Here is a 21,213-nt window from a genome sequence, read left to right on the forward strand (position 1 = left end):
GGTTCTTATATGGGGGGATGGGGCATTGCTCTTGAAGGACTTCCTTCTGATGTCCCCCAAGGCCTACCAGGTAAGAAGGCTTGCTCCCGCCTTTCAGAATTCTAAGAAAGATGACTTGGTTTCTTTCCCAGTATGTGTAGAGATATGGTGGGGGCTGGTGGATGTGAGCAGCCATTTGCCCTCAGGGCTCCTGTACATTCTCTCTTGCCCACCTTAGTGTATTGCATGGAGACACTCAGACACAGACACACTCCAGAGAGTACCTTTCCAGGCCCCAGGTTCCTACAGACACCCCGAGAAAGCACCACAGTTTACAGCTGACATCGTCACACACAGTGACTTGCCCAGGTCCTGAAAGGTCAAATTCTAGGATTTTCCACAAGTTTTGAAAATTACTCTCCCCACTACTTTCTACCTAGTCTGCTCACCCATCTGGCTTCTGACCCACCTCTGAGGTATCTGTCCCGTGGTTCCCTTCAGTTCCCATCTTACCCTATCTTGGTCTGGCCCCAGTAGGAGAGAAAGCAGCATGAAGAAGTGGCAAGTGAGACTGGGCAAGGAAGTCATTGCAGGCAGAAGAAAGAGTAACTTCTCCCAGATCTCTCGGATTGCAGCCCAGTGGGCACCCGACTTCTCAGAGCACACACCCTGAGTGGCAAGGATACATTCCTGGTGCCTGGACCATGCTGGGTGCTGGGGCAGTGCTCCCTAATATGATGGAAGCAGTCGCTTTTAGTAAAATGGATGAACATGAGGTTACTTACAGTTTTTATTTCAAGTTATTCATCCATTTTACTGTATCAAGCATCTTTGTAGGGCGGGAGCTAGAGATCAGCAGGAGATTGCTCAGCTAGCATGTGCCAGGCTCCAGGTTAAATCCCTAACACTTCTACCCCCCCCCCCAAAAAAAAATCTCCTATTGGTTTTGTAGGTTGTAGTACATGTCCTGTTGTTCCAAGTAAGTTTAAGTAGAAAAGCATTTAATTGCAGGTAGTAAGCCAATTACAGTTAGAGTGATATAAAACACAGCAGAATTTTAAGTAATTTATTGCATGCCCACTGTGTGCCATGTAGTGTTCTGTGTGGAACATGACTTTTTCCCTTTGGGGTATGGAGAACATGCATGGCATGAAACAAATATTTGAGACTCTAGAAAACTTACCTCTGTCCTCACCAATTGACATGGTATTTTGCCTTTAAAGTGATAGAGGGGCTGTACCCAGTAACCTATAATCCAAGCAGAGGCTGGATACCATGCGGAGAACAGAAGCAAGGGAAAGAAAGCCACAGTTGACAGATGTATAAGTAAAGGTGCCACTGATACAACAAACGTTTTTCTTGCATTTGAACCACGTGAATGGGTTCTACCCAGAGGCTCCCATTTACTCCCTCCCCTGGGACGTGGCCCCACCTCCCCCACCAGGCCTGAGAAGACAAGACAGACCACAGAGGGAAACTGTGCCGTTGGATCTGGAGCCAAGGGCTGAACTTCTGATACCTACTGGCCAAGGGACATCAACAGTTCTTGTAACCTACTGAACAGAGAAGATGGGAGAGAGAAACACAAGAGGAATAGGAGCAGAGAGAATGAGAATACCTTGGAGAATGGAACCTGAGGCCAGGTGGCATCTGGTGGCCTGGTGAGTGGCCCTACAGTGAGCGAATGCCAGCTTGAGCCAAGACCAATCTCCCCACAGCGGGAAGGGAGCATCACTACAGACTCATGCTCCTGGAGCACCCAGCTGTTTGTCTGGAGCAGAGAGCCCATCATCCTTCTCCTCCAGGCCTAGACCCAGGCCCTTCTTCACCCAATGTCAACGCCAGGAAGAATCAGAATGAGAAGAGCCAAGTGGGGAGGAAGCAGTGCCAGACTCCAGGGAAGGAAGGCTGTCAGGCCAGGGGCTTCCAGGACGGAACAGTCTTCCCTGCCTGCCCCTGGGCTGGCCTAGATTCTGTCCCTCCCTCCTCCTTGCCACTGTGGCCATTAGGAGTGTTCTTAGCTCCCAAGTCTCCCATGCTGCTGCTTCTGGAAAGGCCAGGCATCAAGATCCTAGGGAGTGGACATCCAACCCTGGCGCCTCTGTGACTTCTGCCTCCTTCCTCACCCAGGGCCACAGGCTGGGACCTCTGCCTGGCGCAGCTGGTACCCCGCTACAGCCGTCTCTGCCGCACCAGTGTTTTAGCTGCTAGGACTATTTGTCATCCTTGTTTTTTACACCTGTCTCTGCCCGCCTGCCTCGTGTAAACACCGCTGGCATCAACATGCTAACCCTGGGTCCCCAGGGTAGGTACCACCCAGGCTCTGTTCTCTTAAGGTAGGGCTGGGGAGAGCAGGTGGTGGCAGCAGGAGAGTCTCCCAGGTGCCAGCTTTCCCTTCCAAAGACCCGTCCAGAGGGAACTGGGGTAGGCAGGCTCCCATCTGCCTTCTCCCCTAGGACATGGCCCCACCTCCCCCACCGGGCCTGGGAGGACAAGACAGACCATAGAGGAAGCAGTGTTGTTTGTGGACACTGCTGTTGGGTCTGGAGCCAAGGGTTGGGCTTCTGACCCCACTGGCCAAGTGACATTCAAGTCTTGGAACGGTCCGTATTTCAGTTTCTCTGATAATAAAGTAGAGGAAGTGACAACATTTGATGCCTTTTAGAGAAATGGAACCCACGGGCTAGGGAGCTAACTCCATCAGTAAGGTACTTACTACACAAGGGTAGGAACCTGAGATCAGCTCACTAACAGGTACATAAAAGGCCGGGCTCTGAGGTGCATCTGTGGCCTGGTACTGAGGTGGGGAGATGGGGATGGGGGACAAGAGGCGGGGCAGATCCTTGAACTCACTAGTTAGCCAACCTAGCCAACCAGTAAGCTTCCGGTTTAGTGAGAGACCCTGTCTCAAAAAAAAAAAAAAAAAAAAAGGTAGAAATCACTGAGGAAAATATGTGGTATCAACATCTGGCATCCACATGACCTGCCTGAGACTCACCGAGTGCTGCCTGTAGCTTAAAGCCCCTCCTCTCAGTCCAGGTGGAAGTCTCAGCAGCTGTACTCTCTCCATTGCTGACTGGAGGTCCGGGAAGACCTTCTGCTCAGCCCCTTGAATCACACGCTACCGGTCTGTAGGATGGGATGGAGCCAGAGGAGCAGAGACACAGCAGAGGAGCACAGCAGAGGAGCACAGCAGAGGGGCACAGCAGAGGCACAGCAGAGGCACAGCAGAGGCACAGCAGAGGAGCATAACAAAGGAGCACAGCAGAGGCACAGCAGAGGAGCACAACAGAGGCACAGCAGAGGGGCACAGCAGAGGCACAGCAGAGAGGCACAGCAGAGGAGCACAGTAGAGGAGTAGAGCAGAGGGGCACAACAGAGGCACAGCAGAGGAGCACAGTAGAGGAGCACAGTTGAGGCACAGCAGAGGGGCACAGCAGAGGCACAGCAGAGGAGCATAACAAAGGAGCACAGCAGAGGCACAGCAGAGGCACAGCAGAGGGGCACAACAGAGGCACAGCAGAGGCACAGCAGCTCTCTCCTTCAGCCTCGCTCAGATTGTGTCTCAGGCAGGGTTAGCACACCCTTACCACCTGAGACCTTGTGTCCCTGCCATGAAGTGAAAGGCCTCGGGCTGGAGCCTGCACCAGACCATAGGGTCCTGCTAGAATTAAAAATAGTGCCCTGCTGTCACTGTAGTTATTTTTATGGGTACCTTCTATTTAGGCTGCTTTCTACAGATTCTTCATTTTCCATAGGAATATGACATTTATAAAGTACAAAGATGTGTATAAGAAAGCTAGTATTAGTCATCAGCTGACGCAAGCCTGGAGCAGAAGTGTTGAGGGATGAATGATGTCTTGAAAAGAATAGTCTCCTCAATTAGTTTTCAAACTTTTTAATTTGTGCTTGTGTGCTAGATTTTATATGTAATTGCATTAGAAGTTAGAACTGGGGGCTGGAGAGGTGGCTCAGCAGTTAAGAGCACTGACTGTTCTTCCATAGGATCCTGGTTCAATTGTCAGCACCCACAATCATCTACAGCTTCAGTTCTAGGGACCCTACATCCCTTCTGGTCACCACAGGCACTGGGCACACACATGGTGCACAGATATACATCCAAACAAAATACCACGCACATAAAAACATTTCTTCATTTAAAATATTAGTAATCCTGGACATCGTATTACTTTGCTTAGGAGATGGAGGTGAGAGGTTCACTTGAGCCTCAGGGTTCGTGACCATCTCAGGCAACATAGTGAGGTACGGAGGCTGGGGAATAGCTCAGTGATAGAGTGCACAAGCCAGGCCAGGGTTTTACTCCAGAGCTCCAAAAAATAATGAATATGATAAACTCATCACATGCTGATATAAGTAACATTTTATAAAATTTTCCAAAAATACTTTAGTAAGAAGAATTTCATAGTTTATTATCTTTACAAATGTCTTTAGAGTCTTACCCCACAGAAGGTAGCTCTGTCTGGTGTGGCTTCAAACTTGATCTCATGTGACATGTTGTTTTGCTGTAGAAAATTGCATCCCTCACACAGATTCTTTGTTCAAAAGGGAAGGAATATTTTGCTAATCATCTTCAGGAAATTATTCTTTAAAATTCACCAAAATATCTTGTGTGTATAAGTATCTTGTGTGTATAAGTATCTTGTGTGTATATGTATATGTTGTTGTTTGGAAATGAACCTGGGTCTCGTATGTGCTAGGGAAAGTTCTCTTCCATTAAGCTGCATCCCTTCGCTATTCTTTCTTTCCTCCGAGGCAGGCTCAGAAACCTAGGTCCTCAGCCCCCACCCTCTTTTTCCCATTTCTTCTTACACTTGTTTATTCAATCCTTCGTTATTTATTTAATTTATTGGAGCACGGTGAAAGCGTGTGTGTTACATGTGGAGGTCAGAGGGCAACTTTTGGAAGTGGGTCCTGGGAATCAAACTCAAGACCTCAGGCTTGGCAGCAAGAGCTTTCACCCACGGAGCCATCTCACTGGTCCAGCATAGAAGCTTCCTTCCTGTCTGATGAATGGTGCGGGAGCTGAGTCTGGAATAATCTGGAGAGAGGGACCTCTCTGCCAAGCTGTCAGCCTCACATCCTGCCTCTGCCAGCCCCAACGTGTGTGTGGAGCCCCAGCATCCATCCCTTCTCTCCCTAATTGGGTTGCTAATATCTGCTGGCGAGGCAGCCCTAATTAAGCCATTCATCATTGTTACTCTGAATTCTGAAGATCTGAGGCTGGCCATTATCACTTTGCTTTCCCTTTGAACAAACTCTCTGAATAATTTGAATCTGTTCTTGTTCGTTTCTTAGTCTATCCAATTTGAGTTCTTTTCTCCTTTCTGAACTCAGAAGAAAGAATGCAGAGGGTGAGGAGGGCAGCATGAGTTTGGAAAGTTCTGTCATGTTCACCAAAGCTAATTTGTGAGTGTAAGTAGTCTGCTCGATGCCTTGGCTGCTCAGAGTGGGTCTGCACCCACCCAGGAGAGAAGGGCATGCCAGGTGACTGTCCCGAAGGGAGGACAGTTGGAGCTTTGAGTGTATACCATTACTCACCATACCTGGGACCTGCAGAGCCTGGTGACAAACATACCACTGCCCGTGAAAGTTTGACAGTGTAGCGTTGCCAGACAAAGCTAGCAGGGCCCTCACCCTGCAGCCAGTGATCCTAGCCTGCCCCTACCCACCTCCCCATTCCTTCACCAAGACCCTCCTGCCTGTTTCACACAGGTGCTGGTGGGGCCAGAACCTAAGGTTCCATACCTTGGGGTTCAGCACTTTTTGTGAGAGACTCTGCAGGAAGCGTTTCCCATTGCCATCGCTCTTCCACCACAGAACCCACACTGCTCCCTGACAGAGACCATCACCCTGTGCGAGCCCTGGCCCATCTGTGTGCCCGGGAAACAGCAACAGGCTCAAAGGGTGGGCATTGTCTTAACTGGGGAGAGAAGGTGGATAAACTGTGCCAAATTCTCAGTTTGGCTGCAGGATCTTTGGAGGGAATCATAAAGGTTCTCTCCCCGAAAGCAAACGGTGGACACTAAGGCCCACAGTTCGGAGTCCCTGGGAGCTGATGGCATGCTGCAGGTAGAGGTCCAGCCTTAAGCTCAAAGGGAGGAGCCCAAGCACATCTGGTCCCAGTCACCAAGTGTGTGATGTACCCCAGTTACCGCTAATGCCAAAGATATGTGACCATGTCTAAAATGGGTGGTAGGTGCGTACCACTTCTACAGAGTCACAGTAAGAGCAGGGACCAGGAAAGCAGCCCCCGCGGAGCTGTGAGGGTGAGGACGACTGATCCCCCCTGAAGTTCCAAGGCCCCAGTGTAAAGCAGAAGGCTCTCTCTATCTGTGAAGGAAACATGGCTGCCTTCTCACATGTGCAGGCTTCAGCCAGTTTTCAGACTGCAGCCTCTACCACTCTCTGCCTCAGCATCTGGGGTCTCTGGCCTTTGCCCCAGAGCTGCTAGTCAGCACCCAAGAGCAGCCCTGGCACATTGCCCCACCTGGTCTGTGTTGCCTGAGTCCTCTTGTTGGTCTGTGTTCTCCTGCCCTCTGGTGGGAATGGAGACAACTGCAGCACAGGGGCAAGGTGGGGCCAATGAAGGCCTTCGCTGCAGCTGGAGAGCCAGGGGGTGGGGGGGATGCACACCCATACTCACACTTTCATTTCACTTGGCCTCAAAGATTAGAGATGGAGGAAAACTCTGAGCGATCCAAAGCAGCTACTCAGACGGAAGGGGTTATTATTATAATTACTATGATTATTGTTATCAAGATTATCATGCTTGCCTGGAAAGTCTTGTACAAAGCAGGCTTATTTATGTCAGCTTGCTGTTTGTGTCTGAGGCACTTCATCTTTGCTCATAATAACTGGCATTTGCCGGGCTCTCTCATGCTGCAGGGCTGTGTCACATCCTCAGCCCATCTCATCCACACAAATAGCCGTGTGCGCCCAGTGCCAGAGGGGCAGCAGGGACTCTGAGAGAGTAAGCGGTCTGTCCAGGGCACTGACAGACAGGTACAGAGCCAGGCCTCGGTCACCAACTGAAGATCCCTAGTCCTCTCTGCTATTATCCTTTTATCTCCTCTCGTGAGAAGACCCGGGTCTTTTGTGATCCTCTGGCTCTAGGAGTCATTGCTGTCAATTCTTCTAGAAAAATCTGCCTTGCACTCAGGAACAGGGAAGGATTTAGAAGACCAACTCTGCCCTTCTGCCTTACAACGATGGCCCCTTTCAAGCTCCTGGAGCATATGGTGTTGGGGTGGAACACATGTGACCAGTGTCACACTTGACCTCTACTCACCTGGGATATAGCACAGCACAGACAGGCATCAGATGCATCTCTGAGATGCTGAGTCAGCTGGCATAGGGGCTGCCGAAGGCCCAGCAAGTAGGAGATATGTGAGCCTGGGAGCTCGCAGTGTTCCATTCTAGCTCTATAGATGAGTTGGAGACTTCATGGAACAACAGCCTCCCTGGTAGCTACCAATGAACTGTACCACCAGCTGAGCTGACACCAGCTCTAAGTACTACTTGCAACACTTGCTCAGGATATGACCTACAGCACATGGTGTTGGGGCCTATCCTTCATAGTAGGGGATCTATTGTGTGCCTCTGTTTCGAGGACATTGTTGACTGAGTTTTCTGTCCTGCCCGGTTCCCGCTGTCATTAGGTCCCAAAGAAATCACACAGAGGTCTACATTAACTATAAACTGATTGGCCCATTAGCTCAGGCTTCTTATTAACTCTTATAACTTATATTAGCCCATTATTCTTATCTGTGTTAACCTCATGGCTTATTACCTTATTCAGTAGGGCAGACACATTTTGCTTCTTTTGCGGCTGGGACAGGACTGCAGAAAGCAGAATCCTCTTCCCAGAATTCTCCTGTTCTCCTCGACCCACTCCTACTTCCTGTCTGGTTGTTCCGCCTATACCTCTTGCCTGGCTAGTGGCCAATCAGCATTTATTTAAAGCATAATTGACAGAATACAGACAATTGTCCCACACCAGACATCACTACCCTAAATACCATCCTGGACATCTCTGCTCCCCGGCAAGGGCTTAAGGCAGCTGCTTCTGGGGAACTGGGCCAAGCTGCTCCTCCATCTCCCTGCCCACTACCTGTCATCCTAGATGCCATGCACAGGTCTACACAAGGGGTTTTCTAGAGCCCTGGGGTTCTCCATAATGATTCTTATCCACCCTGAGTGGCATCAGTCCATTGCCTGTCTACATTAGGACTAAAATCCATTTAACCAGAAAGGCTTTGCCTTTTAAAACAGTAAGAATACCCATGCTGTTTCTTGGTCATTGATGTGATTTAAAAAAGAAAAAAGGAAGGAAGGAAAGAAAGGAAAGAAAAAGAAGAAGGGTGTCTTGCTGGTTGACATATAGAAGTCACAACTTCTCCTAGCCTCGTGATCCTGAGTATGTAAGAGCAGAGCTTGACTGTTGACACTGAGACCTGCAGTCCCAGCTGTGCTTCAGCCCCTGTCACTGCTGTCCCTGTAGTTGTCCTACAGCTAGAGAGGTGGGAGAGAGCATGCCCTCCACTGGGTAGATGCCAGCACAACTGCCATCCAGTGTTGTGTCCTGTTGTTTCACGTGATGACCCTGTGGAGACAGCAAGAATACTTCATCCCCCATTCATAGCATGGACACTGGACCTCTGCTTACACGGGGAGCCCAGGTCGAGACCAAGGCAGGCCCACCCACCCAGGCCTGTACATGGAGCAAGGATGGTTATATTCTCTCTCCTCCTGCTTCTGCTCTCCAGCCAGCCACAGAATAGTAGCAACAGAAAGAGGCTCATGCTCTCTTCTCCAGGCAGGAATGAATGTCACGGACTCCTTCCTGGACTACCAACCGAGTGCCACTGCACTTTCTCTCCTGTCCAGCCATAACCAGTATCCACGACACACAAGTGCCATGCCAGCCCTCTGAGAAAGTGAGGAGCTGTTCATGCACAAAACTTTACAGAATGTAGGCACCAAATTCAGGGTGCCGCCGTCAGTAAGAGGGGAGAGGACTCGGATACTAGAAGAGCGCTGTGGACTGCAGCCGTAGGAAAAGGATCTTTACTTGAGCCTGGTTGGTTAGAAGGTGGAACAGTCAAAACTACTGAGATACAGGTACAAACATACGGTGACCACCCAAGCAGCATATCCTGTTAAATTTAACAGAAGAGGGGATCAGATGAGTCTTCAGGAAGCCCAGTGGTACATATGGTTGCAGATACATACGGAGTCGGCTTATTTTTGTACATTGCTTTATCCATCTTGGCTCTTGATTTCTTCAGTGGTCATTCCACACGGCTGCAGGCTTTGGGATTCTTTACAGATAATTTCTACAAATGAACTGGGGGATGGTTGAGGTACTGTGGTTGGTTGTAAGCTTAATTTGACAAATATGGGTTCTGTGTCCACCCCAAACTGTACACAGGCCAGTAGAATTGTATAGAGCCTGTGTGTCCCCCCAAACCAGGAGATAGTGTGATCCCTATCCACACTCAGACTGGCTCGAGGAAGGGTGCTGTCTTCCTGCTGGGAACTTGGGCTCTGCTGCCAACAGACAAGAGTGGAAGTGTCAGAAGTGGAGAGAACAGCACCCAGCAGGAAAGGCCTGGTCCGTGGAGAGGGAGGTGGGCCTGGCTCCCAGCTAAGGCAGGATCCCATGGCAGACTCATAACCTCCAAAAGGTCGGGTCTGGTATCTTCGTCTTCTTGGGCAGCTGGGTATCTTCACTGCAGACTGGGTAACCTTATGAAGCAGAAATGTCTTTCTCACAGTGCCAGAGGCTGGGAAGGCCAAGGCCAAGCCACCAACAGGTTTCTCAACCTCTGAGACCACTACCTGGCTCACAGACAGTCTTCTTTCTGTATCTCTGTTCCACATGGTGGAAGGGGTAAAGGTCTCTCTTGAGTCTTTTAGAACATTAATCCCATTCATGATGATTTTGCCTTCACAATCTAGTCATCTGCGTGGTGACTCCTGCACCCAGATAGTTGAGATTTCAACATAGGAATTGAGGGGATCACAAATGTTTGGACTGGAGCACCTCAGGAGTCTACCCCAAGGACAAGCCCGTTCTCTGTCAGACCTCATACTGCACCCTGTGAACAGCAGGGGGCAGACTACTTTGGAGCCATATAGGAAAAGTGGGTGTTGGAATGTGAGCTGCACCTCTGGCTTGGGAGAAGGCCTAGACAGAAAGGTCAAGGTCGAGGTGAGCCCCATTCCCCAGGCTTGAGGGCATTTGGCAAAGGGACAGGATGGTCTTTCCCTGTTAATCGCTTGGTACCCTCCACAGACTTCCAGTAATGTTTGTGAAGCTTCTCTTGCCACCAAGACTGTGCTGAGGGGTGTGGGCTAGGCACTAATATGGCCTCAGCTTTGGCCTCGGGTGACCTGGCTGTGTCTGAGATGTGAGTCCTAGGCTGTCAGCTGTAACATAATACATGCTAGGGCCAAGTCTGATGTTAAAATGTAAAAGAGCCTTCACTTCAGACTGACTGTGTAGCAGCTGTATGTAGGGCACCATGTGAGCTCCAGGGTACCATGAGAAGTCAAGAGATCACCCTGCCCCAAGAAACAGGCACATTTAGCACCAGACACAACACAAGATGGTTGAGGGACATTCAAGGTAGGCATGGCCAGAGCAAAAGTACCCTACACAAATGGAGTACCTGATGGGAGGAAAGGACTGCATGTGACTAGGCCCCATCAGTGTGGTCTGAAAACAGGTAGCTGGGCTTAGTGGGACATGGTCATGATTCCTGAACATAGGAACGCTGGGAAACTAGCCAAAGAACATAACAGGGAGGTTATTGTAACCATTCACATTAGGTTTGACTGTGAATGTTCTGAAAACAGTTGTTTAAATATGATAGAAATCTTATGCTTTAAAATAAAGAAGCAGAGAAAAATATATAGCTCAATAAAAACAGTAAAAAATCAATAACTAAACAGTTGAAATCATGTTAACACAACTCTGGATAGCACACTTGCATGTAGTTGTCCAGGACCTGAGCTGTTTGCAGGTCATTGTTCCACCATCCCTAAGTGATGAACCAATCCAGCTGCTGGAGTTAGAACCATCATATCTAAGTTCTGAGCAATAGGAAGGAGAAGCGGGGTTGAGAAACAGGGTATCCCTTTATTCATGCAAGCATTCATTCATTCATTCATTCATGTGCAGTGATAGGAATTGAACTCCGGGTCTCATGGTTGCTAGTCAAGCATTTTGCCACTAAGCTATATCCTCAGCCTCATGGATATTGTCTTTATTTTATTTTAAAAAATTATTTATTTATTTACTTATTTATTTTGTGTGCAGGGAAGGGGGGCTTAATCATGTGTGTGGAGATCAGAAAACATGGGTAGGAATCCCCTTCCACAGTGTGGGTCCCAGAGGTCAAACTCAGATTGTCAGGATTGAGCCTTTACCCACTAAACCACCTCATCGGCCCTGGATCTTCTCTTTAAAATATTTCCTTGTTACACTTGAGCCTACATCTGTTGTGTGATTTGTCAATGATCACCCTAACTACTTAAATTATTAAGATGCACAGCCTTTTTTAGTTATGTGCCATTGTGCCCAGCTAAAATTTTGGGGTCTTTTTTTTTCTGAAGAAGAAGGGGGTCCTGGTGTTGGGAGATTAACGATCTCCGACTGTGTGGTCCACGGACTACAGAGAAGCCAGACTGAGGCCACAGGGAAAGAATGGGAGCCGCTGTCTGAGACCTCAGTCTGGATTCTCTGCCAAGTGAGCAGCATGCATGGTCATGTCACACATCTAGGGGAGAGGTTAAGGGACAGGGGCAGACGGGGACTAGCATGGGCTCCTCCCTCTCAGCTTTCATGGAAAGATGTGTGCTGAGAACCCCAGGACCACACCCCGCACAGCTCTCCAAGCAAGCCTTCCAGGATAGAAACCATAAAATCCCATGTCTCACATCTAGGAACAAAGTGGCCTCACGGGGCCCACAGGTTATCTCCACACAGTCACTGTGCACCCTTGACACCCTCTGTGTCATCTGGACACTCAGATTGGAGCAGGATTCTGACCCCTGAAGCTTTGTCTGGCCTGCACCATGAACCCTGAGTCCCGCCCTGCTCTGGGTCTGTCACTGCCCAGAACTGACCGGTTCCTAGGGGGATGGGAGTTGAGAAAGTCAGCAAACTCTAGCTAGGTCAGCTGGCTACTTCCCACAGCTGGGAAGACAACCCAGAGAACTCGAGATGCCCTAAGGGCAGCCAGGCCAGGTAGAGCAAGCAAGCAGAAGCATGGCCCTGACTCACAGGTCCCGTAGCTGTTTTTAGCTGCAGGTGGAGGCTGCCTTCCCCCTTCTCCACCTACCCCTCCTTGAGTCATTCTGGCTGCCTGGGGCACCAAAAGTCCAGACTCACCCACTTTTCCAGACCCTGGGAAATCGGGCCGCCTTAGTTGGGCAACCCTACCTGTCAGGTGAGGTGACTTAGAAACCCAGGGGCCCAGGTGTTTGGAACACTATTCTCAAAGAGCAGGGTCTGGATTAACATAGTAGGCATGGCCTTCCTGCCAGGGTCACTTCCTGGAGTAGGCAGTGGGGAGAGCACAGCTGACAACTTTCCCATAAACCTTTGGCAGTGGACAGGCTGTAACAAGTAAATAGCCACCTAGTCAGACAGCAGGCCTCTGGAGAAGTCTCCAGGTAGCCAAAACCCTGCTTAGCCTTTGTGCAGAACCTCCGTTTGCCGCAAACCCTCCAGGCATTGACCTACTGCGTCTCCCCACACCACAGAGGATGCCTGCTGCCGACAGCACCTCTCACTTCTTTCTGAACTAGCCAGCAGGACAGTGTTTCTCCACTGGCTTTGGTAGGCTGTTGTTGAAAGGGCTCAAAGCAGAACTGTGCAGGTTAAAATAAGGGCAAGATTCTGGACAGTCTACACAGCCTAGCTGAACCTATCAGCTCCCCTTCTGACCCTGCACTGCTCCTTCCATTGGCCCTCTAGTGACATGTATTGTTAGGCCAGGATTTTTCAAATGGAACAAGCTTATCCCCTAAGACCCGTCTCCCCTGGCCCATGCGAAACCTCTCAGAATACAACCTTGAGAAAGAAGCAGGGAAGTGGTGGCACTGGGTCCCTTAACCTCTGTAGCCCTGACTGATACCCATAAGTTCTATGTTGCCAAATGCCACAATGACACATGGAATAACCCTCCCCCTAAACTCAGTTACTTGGCTCAGGAGGTCCCTCTTTGGGCTCCACTCTAAACATGTATCCCAAGTTCTCTGCTGGGGTGAACGGGAGCCCAGGCACATTCGTGGTGATGGCAGAGGTCCACTGCAACCAACCAAAGCAGGCAAGGCCTCTCTGAGAATCCGCACGCTGCCACCCACATGTCATTCTGTGAGCCAAAGGGAGCTCCTGTTATCTGAATTTCCCTCTGTTAAAAGAACTCAAATGAGGCTCCCAGAGTACAGTACACAAGACAGATGAGGACCTGGAGAGATGGCTCAGCGGTTAGGAGCACTGGCTGTTCTTCCAGGGGATCTAGTGCCTTCTTCTGGCCTCCGCAGGCACTGCATGCACATGGTGCAGATATACATATAGGCAAAACACCTTTACACGTAAAATACTACCTTTTTATCGGCGAATCAATCCCACACCAGTTATGTTTTAAGGGGTTATTTATTTTGGGGGGTAAAACTTACATACACCATAAACCGTCAGGAAGGGAGCCTAGTCGCAGGAGCCGGGAGCAGGAGCCAGGAGCAAGCACCGGAACCAAGAGCCGGAACCAAGAGGGCCTGATCCGGATATGCTTCTCTTTTTAAAAGAGAAATATACCACGCCCCAGTGGGCTGGTATTTCAGCAGCTATTGGCTGACAGAGCGGAAGTCGCTCCCCACTGCACTGTGGGCTCGTATTTCAGCGACTATTGGTTGAGGCAGCGAAAGTTACTCCCACAACACCTTTTAGAAAGGAATATCAGGTAGGGTTCATTATAAAGGGAAACACTCTCAGCGTGAGTGGGCAGTGACCATAGGGACTGTGGTAGTAACCCACATTTTAGACAGGCTTCGTGGTACTTCTGATGCCTCCCCGGAAGGGCATTGTCCTGCCTTTCCAGATGATGAGCAGGCTCATTTGAGTAACTCCAAAGGGAGGAGACAGTGGTCTTTGTTCTTTACCAGAAAGCCTTCCTGGATAGGAATCTTTTAAATCTTACAAGGTTAGATCCCTCTCTACCCAGTCCCACATCTGTCTCTCAGACAGAGTCTTGATGTGTGGTCCTGTCTGGCCTGGATCCACCTGCCTGCTTCACAATGCTGAACTAGCAGATGGGTATCTATTAATGACACTTAACACTTGAAAAGGCCAAGTCTCCTCCACCTAGGGCCAGAGACTCAACTCAGGTTCCATTCTCCTGGCCAATGTTCAAGATCCCCAGTTGCAGGTCCTGGTGAGGAAAGCCACCCAGTGACCTTGCAGCCTGCTAATTCCTAACACTGTAGCCACAGATTCGGGAGACAGGAAGTGTCTTCTGCCCAAGGGGAGGAGGGCAGAGGGAATAGATAGAGCCCAGGAAAGTGGAGCAGCCAGCCATGCTGTTCACACAGCTTCCTCACGGGTGGTTGTGAAGGTCTCCACAGGGTGTGTGTGTGCACAGCAGTCCTGCATAAGCTGTAAGCTGCTTGCATGTGCAAGGTGATGGCAGTGGTGCATGCAGCCCTGTGACTTCCCCAAGAGCCATTGAGACCACAGTGTTCCTGCCCTTGCTCTGCATTCTTCTTAACTCTGAAGTCGAGGGAGCCTTCCTGGATGAGGAGTGGAACCAAAGAACCTGGGAATTACCCAGAACTTTGCCTGTAGCTGTCAAGAGTCCCAGTCTCTCTTTGTGTGCCGAAAGCACAGTCAGCTATGCCCCTCAGACAGAGAGCAGAAGGAAGGAGAGAGCTTGGGTACCAGTGTCTCTTTAACCTCTCCTGGATTGCTTAGTAGGCCTGACAGCCACAGACCACAGACAATTAAGTACAAATGCAAAAAATTAAACTTTAAGCTGGGTGTGGTGGCATTACTCATGGGATGCCATGATTACATGAGATTCATGTAATCTCAGCCCTGAGCTGAGATCAGTGTTAATCCTGAGATTCGAGGGAGTAAAAACAGTTCCACCATTTGGGGGCCAAATTTAAGACAAGTTTTTATTAAAGTTTAATAATATTAAAGTTTAAATACTAACCAAGATGGACTTTGGTCAGGACCATTCCCTGCAACATTCAGCTAGGTGGCCTCAAAGCACATGTGGTCAGGGCTTGTAAAGACTGTACTTTCCCATGAGGCTTGGCTGTTATTTTTCAAGAACTACAATTCCCAGAATCCCAGGAAGTTACCTGTTCCTCGGGCAGGTGAGGATTACAGGTTAATTTACGGTATAACAAAGAAGATCATGGGCCCAGCACGCTTCCACTGCACCTGTCTGTTTCCTTAAAAAAAAAAAAAAAAAGAAAGAAAGAAAGAAAGAAAAAAGAAATTTAAAAAAAAAAAACCCACACACAACAATGAGGACTCTGAGAGAGACATACATAGATCTAATCTACATGGAAAGTAGAAAAAGACAAGATCTCCTGAGTAAATTGGGAGCATGGGGACCTTGGGGGAGGGTTGAGGGGAGAAGGGAAGAGGCAGGGAGGGGAGCAGAGAAAAATGTAGAGCTCAATAAAAATCAATAAAAAATATAAAATAAAAACACAATAAGATCATGAGATCAAGGCAGCTTGAGCTACACAGCAAGATCCAAATAAAGCACTTATCTTAAGGGCCTGAGTTCTTGTGATTCATTCAGTATTGACATCTGTATTAACTTCACGGACTTGTAAAGTATAGCTCCACCCGGGTCCAATCCCTCAGCCAACCATGACCCTCTCCCAGATTGAGACTGGTTCAGGGACTTGTTCCCTCATCCCTCAATTAAGAAAATAGAAAATTACAACTAGCCAAAGAACACACACACACACAATTCCTGTGCAAAAGCCCCATTTTTCAGATAGTTGGAAGGAGAGCAGTTCTTGGGAAGAGAAGGGTAGAGAGCTGAGTCTGACCACGGGGTTTGTTGCTCTAGAACTTTCATGAGGCAAAGTAGCTTCAAAGGAAAATGAAGCCCAAAGCCCTAGGCTCCCAGGATCCCACATCTCCGGAGCAGGCAGGGACTGAGTGTAATCTTGGCACTGGCCTGCTGTCCTGGTAGAGACGACATCAGAAGCCCCAAGGTCTCAGAGCAGTGTGTCCCTCTGTCCTTGCAGGCGGATTCCAAGATGGTGTGTGATGTGGTGAGCCGTATGGAAGACACTGAACCCTTCTCTGCAGAACTGCTTTCTGCTATGATGCGACTCTGGGGTGACTCAGGGATCCAGGAGTGCTTCAACCGATCTCGGGAGTATCAGCTCAACGATTCTGCCAAATAGTAAGTGCCCAGGCGGGCTGGGGGCTGGAGCACCGAGATGGGGAAGATTCCGACTGAGATCCAAACGTAGGTTAATGCCATCAGGGAGGGGACTTCTTGTGCCCGGGATGAGGAAGAGGCCAGGGGAGGAAGAAAGCAAATAGACAGTCACACAGGCAGTTTCTGGAGAGCAGGGACCTGGTCCACCTCTCTGGGACCACATCTGTACCCACCGGAAAGGTTCCAGGCTAGCAGATAGGATTTGTTTCTTCTAGAAAGCTCCAGGCCACAAGTATGAATCAAGAACCATGATGCACCGATTGTGGTGGTACACGCCGGTAGGATTTGCTGAAGGAGGCAGAGGCAGGAGGATCATGAGTTCGAGGCCAGCCTGGGCTGCACATTTTTGGGGGCTGGAGAGATGGCTCAGTGGTTAAGAACACTGCTTGCTCTTCCAAAGGTCCTGAGTTCAATTCCCAGCAACCACATGGTGGCTCACAACCATCTGTAATGAGATCTGGTGCCCTCTTCTGGCCTGTTACAACACTTCTTCACCTTAGACCACATCAGTCATCAATCAGGCCAGTCTTATGAAGCCATTTTCTTAACTAAGATTCCCTCTTCCCAGATAAGTCTAGGTTTGTGTCAAGGTGAAAAATCCCAACCAGCATATATGGTTAGGGAGGCCTTGGTGAGACTCAGCAAGCACAAAATGAGACCAGGGCCCGGCTTGTATGTTCAGAGGACATTGTCCAGCTTGGGTAGGAATAGTGAGACAAAGGCCTGGTGTCCAGCAGCATCAAGGATATTAGCCTGAAAGAAGAGGCTAATTGGTTGGTAGTTGTGGACGAGGAAAGCCAGGCACAGAGGACTGAAAGCAAAACCTTCCAGATACACTCAGGCCTTCGGAAGGAACCTGTGGGGTGGACCCAATACCACTGACCTACTCTGCTCCCTCAGAGCCTTCCCTATCTTCCCTTCCATTGAGAGAATCCTAATTCCAAAGGTCTGGGTTCCAGGAAGGCCCTACCACTGCTCAGCCGAGATGGACCCCTGGTCCCCGCTGACAAGAACATCAAATGGGAAGAGGCACAGAGACCTTGGTAAACAAGAGGATGTACAGGACGGTAGACAGAGACTCAGAGTACCATAGAGTAGTAAGAAAGTTCTGGAGCATTGATGGAACATGAATACATGTAAACAATGGAACTGGGGACTGGAGAGACGGCTCAGTAGTTAGAAGCACTAGCTGTTCTTCCAGTACTTACTTGGCATCTCACACCTGTCTAACTCCAGTTCCAGGGCATCTGAAACCTTCTTCTGGCCTCTGTGGTACACAGACATACATTCAGACAAAACACCCATACACATAATATAAAAGTAAATAAATACATTTTAAAGAGAATAGATTATACCTGTTGGCCATTATTATTTTCAAATGAAGATAGAACTGTGCTGTGATCCTGGCAGTCTCATTGGCAAGTCTCAGCCCAGGGTAGCTGGGTCTACACACCTTGCTGCTGTGAGTGAATCTGAGGACCTTAGAGACTAAGACCCTCAAGTTCTCCTTTGGTTGTCCCCGCATTGACTAAGTGCTCCACAGTCAACCTTGCAAAAGCTATGGCAGATACTGGATTTCAGAGATAGTGAGCAGGGTCCAGGTTCATGGACTCTTGTATGCTGTCATCCCCAGCTACCTGGACAGCCTGGATCGGATTGGAGCCGCTGACTACCAGCCCACTGAGCAGGACATCCTCCGAACCAGGGTCAAAACCACCGGCATCGTAGAAACCCACTTCACATTCAAGAACCTCCACTTCAGGTGAGGCCTAAGGAGATGGGGCCTGCTGACAGGCCCTAGTGCTGGGCCTGGTGATGTGACAGAGAGATGGGGGAATGTCCATGCACTGGTTCACCTCATCTGGATAGTCAGGTAGTGTCTTGCCTCGAGGATCTCCCTCATTTGATCAGACAACTAGATATCAGAAGAAGCCTATCTGAGAACTTGTTTTCTGCTGAGGTTAAAGGCTAAAAACAGCAGGTGGCTTACTTCAGAGACCCTGGAAGGGGACAGGTGGGCAGGCCTGCACCAGGTAAGAAAGTCCAAACATCACTACAGTCTCAAAGCCAGAGAGGCTGAGAGGGCAGCTCCCCTCTCACATTACAGAGAACCTACAGAAGTGGGGTTTTCCCAGGCACAGAACATACGTAGGATCCAGGGGCTCTGAGGGCCAAAGAACAGGAGCTTGAACTGGTCTACCAGGTTCCTGGAGCCCTACTGGGAGATTTTGTCTCCCAAGAGACATGGGCTAAGGCCTGGTGACCCCTGGACTATCTTCCAGGTGTGGTTTCTTGATATCAGGTATATCTAGAAGAGAGGTAAAGTCTTTGAGTCACCGTATTTGCTCAAATTCAGTCCTGGGACAGGTCTCAGGGGTAATGAAAGCCGCCTTCAGGCCAGGGGTAGCAGTGACTCATCTGTCAGTCTGTTGGTGCTCAGAATGAGGTACTGCATCCCCATTGCTCAGCAGTCTCCCACTAGATAACAGGTATCCCCGCCCTCATAGCTCTCCTTGACTTTCTACAGGCTGTTTGACGTTGGGGGCCAGCGATCTGAACGCAAGAAGTGGATCCACTGCTTTGAGGATGTCACGGCCATCATCTTCTGTGTCGCACTCAGCGGCTATGACCAGGTGCTCCACGAGGACGAAACCACGGTGAGTGACCTGAAGTGAGCGCTGGCCACAGAACAAGCCAGCATTCAGCGTTCCCAGGCCTCACAGACGGCCTCTGGCAGACGCCCTCGCACATTCTGTGTTGTCAAGGCAGATGCTCATCATGCCAGTACAACAGAGGCCGCTGGGGCTCCCAGTGGAGTTTGTACTCAAATATGCTGCTGATAACTTATCGATGTCAGGGTCTTGACCAGTAAGCACCTTGTTAGTAAACAGTGGAGTCACACAGGACTGACAGACCAAAAAAATATTAAGGAAATCCTACAAAGCCAGACAGCAGCCAAGCAAGAGCATGTGTGTAACAGGAAAGGCAGCCTTAGCTTCTTCTGCCCTTCCTGGGATTCTGGCCAGCTGGAGAGGTGTGGGACTACCTGGCCAAGAGGGGCACCAAGAAACAGGCATACTGGGAGTGTCAAGCGTGGGTTCTCTATGTCACTCTCGGCCTCTAAGACCTGCCACCTGGCTTGAGAGGGTCCTTGTCAGTCTTCCCCTTGGCCTCATCCTGTCTCTGCTGCTCATTGGTATGAGCTAAATTCAGGCAGCACCCTTTCCGGCTGGGTTCCTGTCGTCTGAAAAGCAGGGACAGTAATACCACCTTTCTTGTCTAAGGCTGCTGGTCATGGACGCGTTTTTGCTTAACAGTGCCCGGCCAGCCAGTATAGTATTGCTCTGAGCCAGGTACATCCACTGAGCTTTTCCCATTGGAGTTTCAGCCCACAAGTCTGTGGACCTATCCACAAAGCCTGGAAAGGGACCAGGAGGCCTCAAGTATATCCTACTGGGTCATGGGAGACAAGCCCACTTCTGAGAGTGGGTTTCATGGCTGTGGACTCACACTTTGGCATCTGCCTTCCTATCTGGAATAGGAGTGCTTCACCCTGAGCCTTTGGGATCTGCACCAAGGGTCAGAGGAGGGACCTGTGGTTGTGCTGTCCTTAAACAAGGACTGTCTTCCTTATGAGTCCAATTTGTTTACCAGTCCCGGTCCCGTCGTTACTGGTGTCTATGGAAGGGGTGGATGAGCTCTTGAGGGGGTACAGTGCTGGCAGAGGAGGACCCGTCGTCCTAAGTAGTTTGCACTGAATGATGAGACTTTTGGCAGATGGAAGCCAAGCTGCTGGTAGGAGGGGTGGTCCAGGCTCTTCTTGTGATGGCTGGGGTTCAGAGCTGTCACTCAGGGTGACTGTGGCAGACAGTGGTCTAGTCCCAAGCCCCAGTACGGGTGGGGAAAACATGGCCTAGAACACTCTTCAACTCCAGACTCTGTGACTACCCAAAGCCCAGGACATTCTCCTGTTAGTGCATCCATCCGAATGACTGGCCCAGTACACTCTTCACCACCATGGGTGCCTCTGTGTTATGAGAGCCATTGTGCCTGCTCCCTGTGGCCTGTCCTTCTGCAAGTAGGTGCTACATCATATCCAGTATTGGAAAAGAATCAAGGAGGTGGAGGCTGGATGGTGGGAGATCCTTCACACTGGAGCATGGCTTCTCCTTTGAACCTGACCTGCCAGAGCAAAAGCCCAGGACCATCAGCTGTGGGGCCAGACCCTCAGTAATCTCCAGAGCACAGCACAGCTGCAAGGGAATGTCCAACGGGTACCAAGCCCTGTGGCCTCAGGTCTCCAAGTCGGGGTGGTTGGCCCTACCTGCTTCCCCTTAACTCCTCACCAGCCTTGCTCCTGTGCACCAATACACTTTCCCTCCAGTGTCCTTCCTAACCTTACTGCTCTCTTAGCCTTTCCCCTGCCTCCAGCTCATTCCCCATTTCCCTTGCTTTTCTCCACCAAAGCTGGAGGCAAGAACTCTGAGGAAGGAAAAACAAATGGGCCAAAGTCAGAAATGTGCTCTTCCTAGAGTTCTCCCTCCCCGAGGCTGGCCACCCAGCAGCCAGGGGAAAGCACCAAACCTCCAGAGAACAGGGGCTGCCTTCCAACTTGCCAGCAGCCCACAGCAGTGGCTCCTAGCTATAGTGCCAGTCAAACCATACTATTACTGTGGAACTAGCAGTCGTCACTGTGTGGGGGACATGTGTGTGAAGTGAACAGCTTGGGAGT

General features: G+C 49.8%; 1 protein-coding gene across 3 annotated transcripts in view; it reads left to right on the forward strand.

Moving 5' to 3' along the window:
• The window catches only part of Gnao1 (G protein subunit alpha o1), a 148,693-nt gene that overhangs the window by 111,200 nt on the left and 16,280 nt on the right, over window positions 1-21,213 (forward strand). For all 3 annotated transcript variants that reach the window (XM_048428668.3, XM_048428667.3, XM_048428669.3), the window contains exons 4-6: window positions 16,282-16,442; window positions 18,115-18,243; window positions 19,009-19,138. In XM_048428668.3, coding sequence (XP_048284625.1) covers window positions 16,282-16,442; window positions 18,115-18,243; window positions 19,009-19,138 — 420 coding nt within the window. The remainder of the gene's footprint in view (window positions 1-16,281; window positions 16,443-18,114; window positions 18,244-19,008; window positions 19,139-21,213) is intronic.

Source organism: Myodes glareolus, chromosome 22 (genome assembly GCF_982192425.1).
Source record: "Myodes glareolus chromosome 22, mMyoGla1.1, whole genome shotgun sequence".
NCBI classification, from domain to species: domain Eukaryota; kingdom Metazoa; phylum Chordata; class Mammalia; order Rodentia; family Cricetidae; genus Myodes; species Myodes glareolus.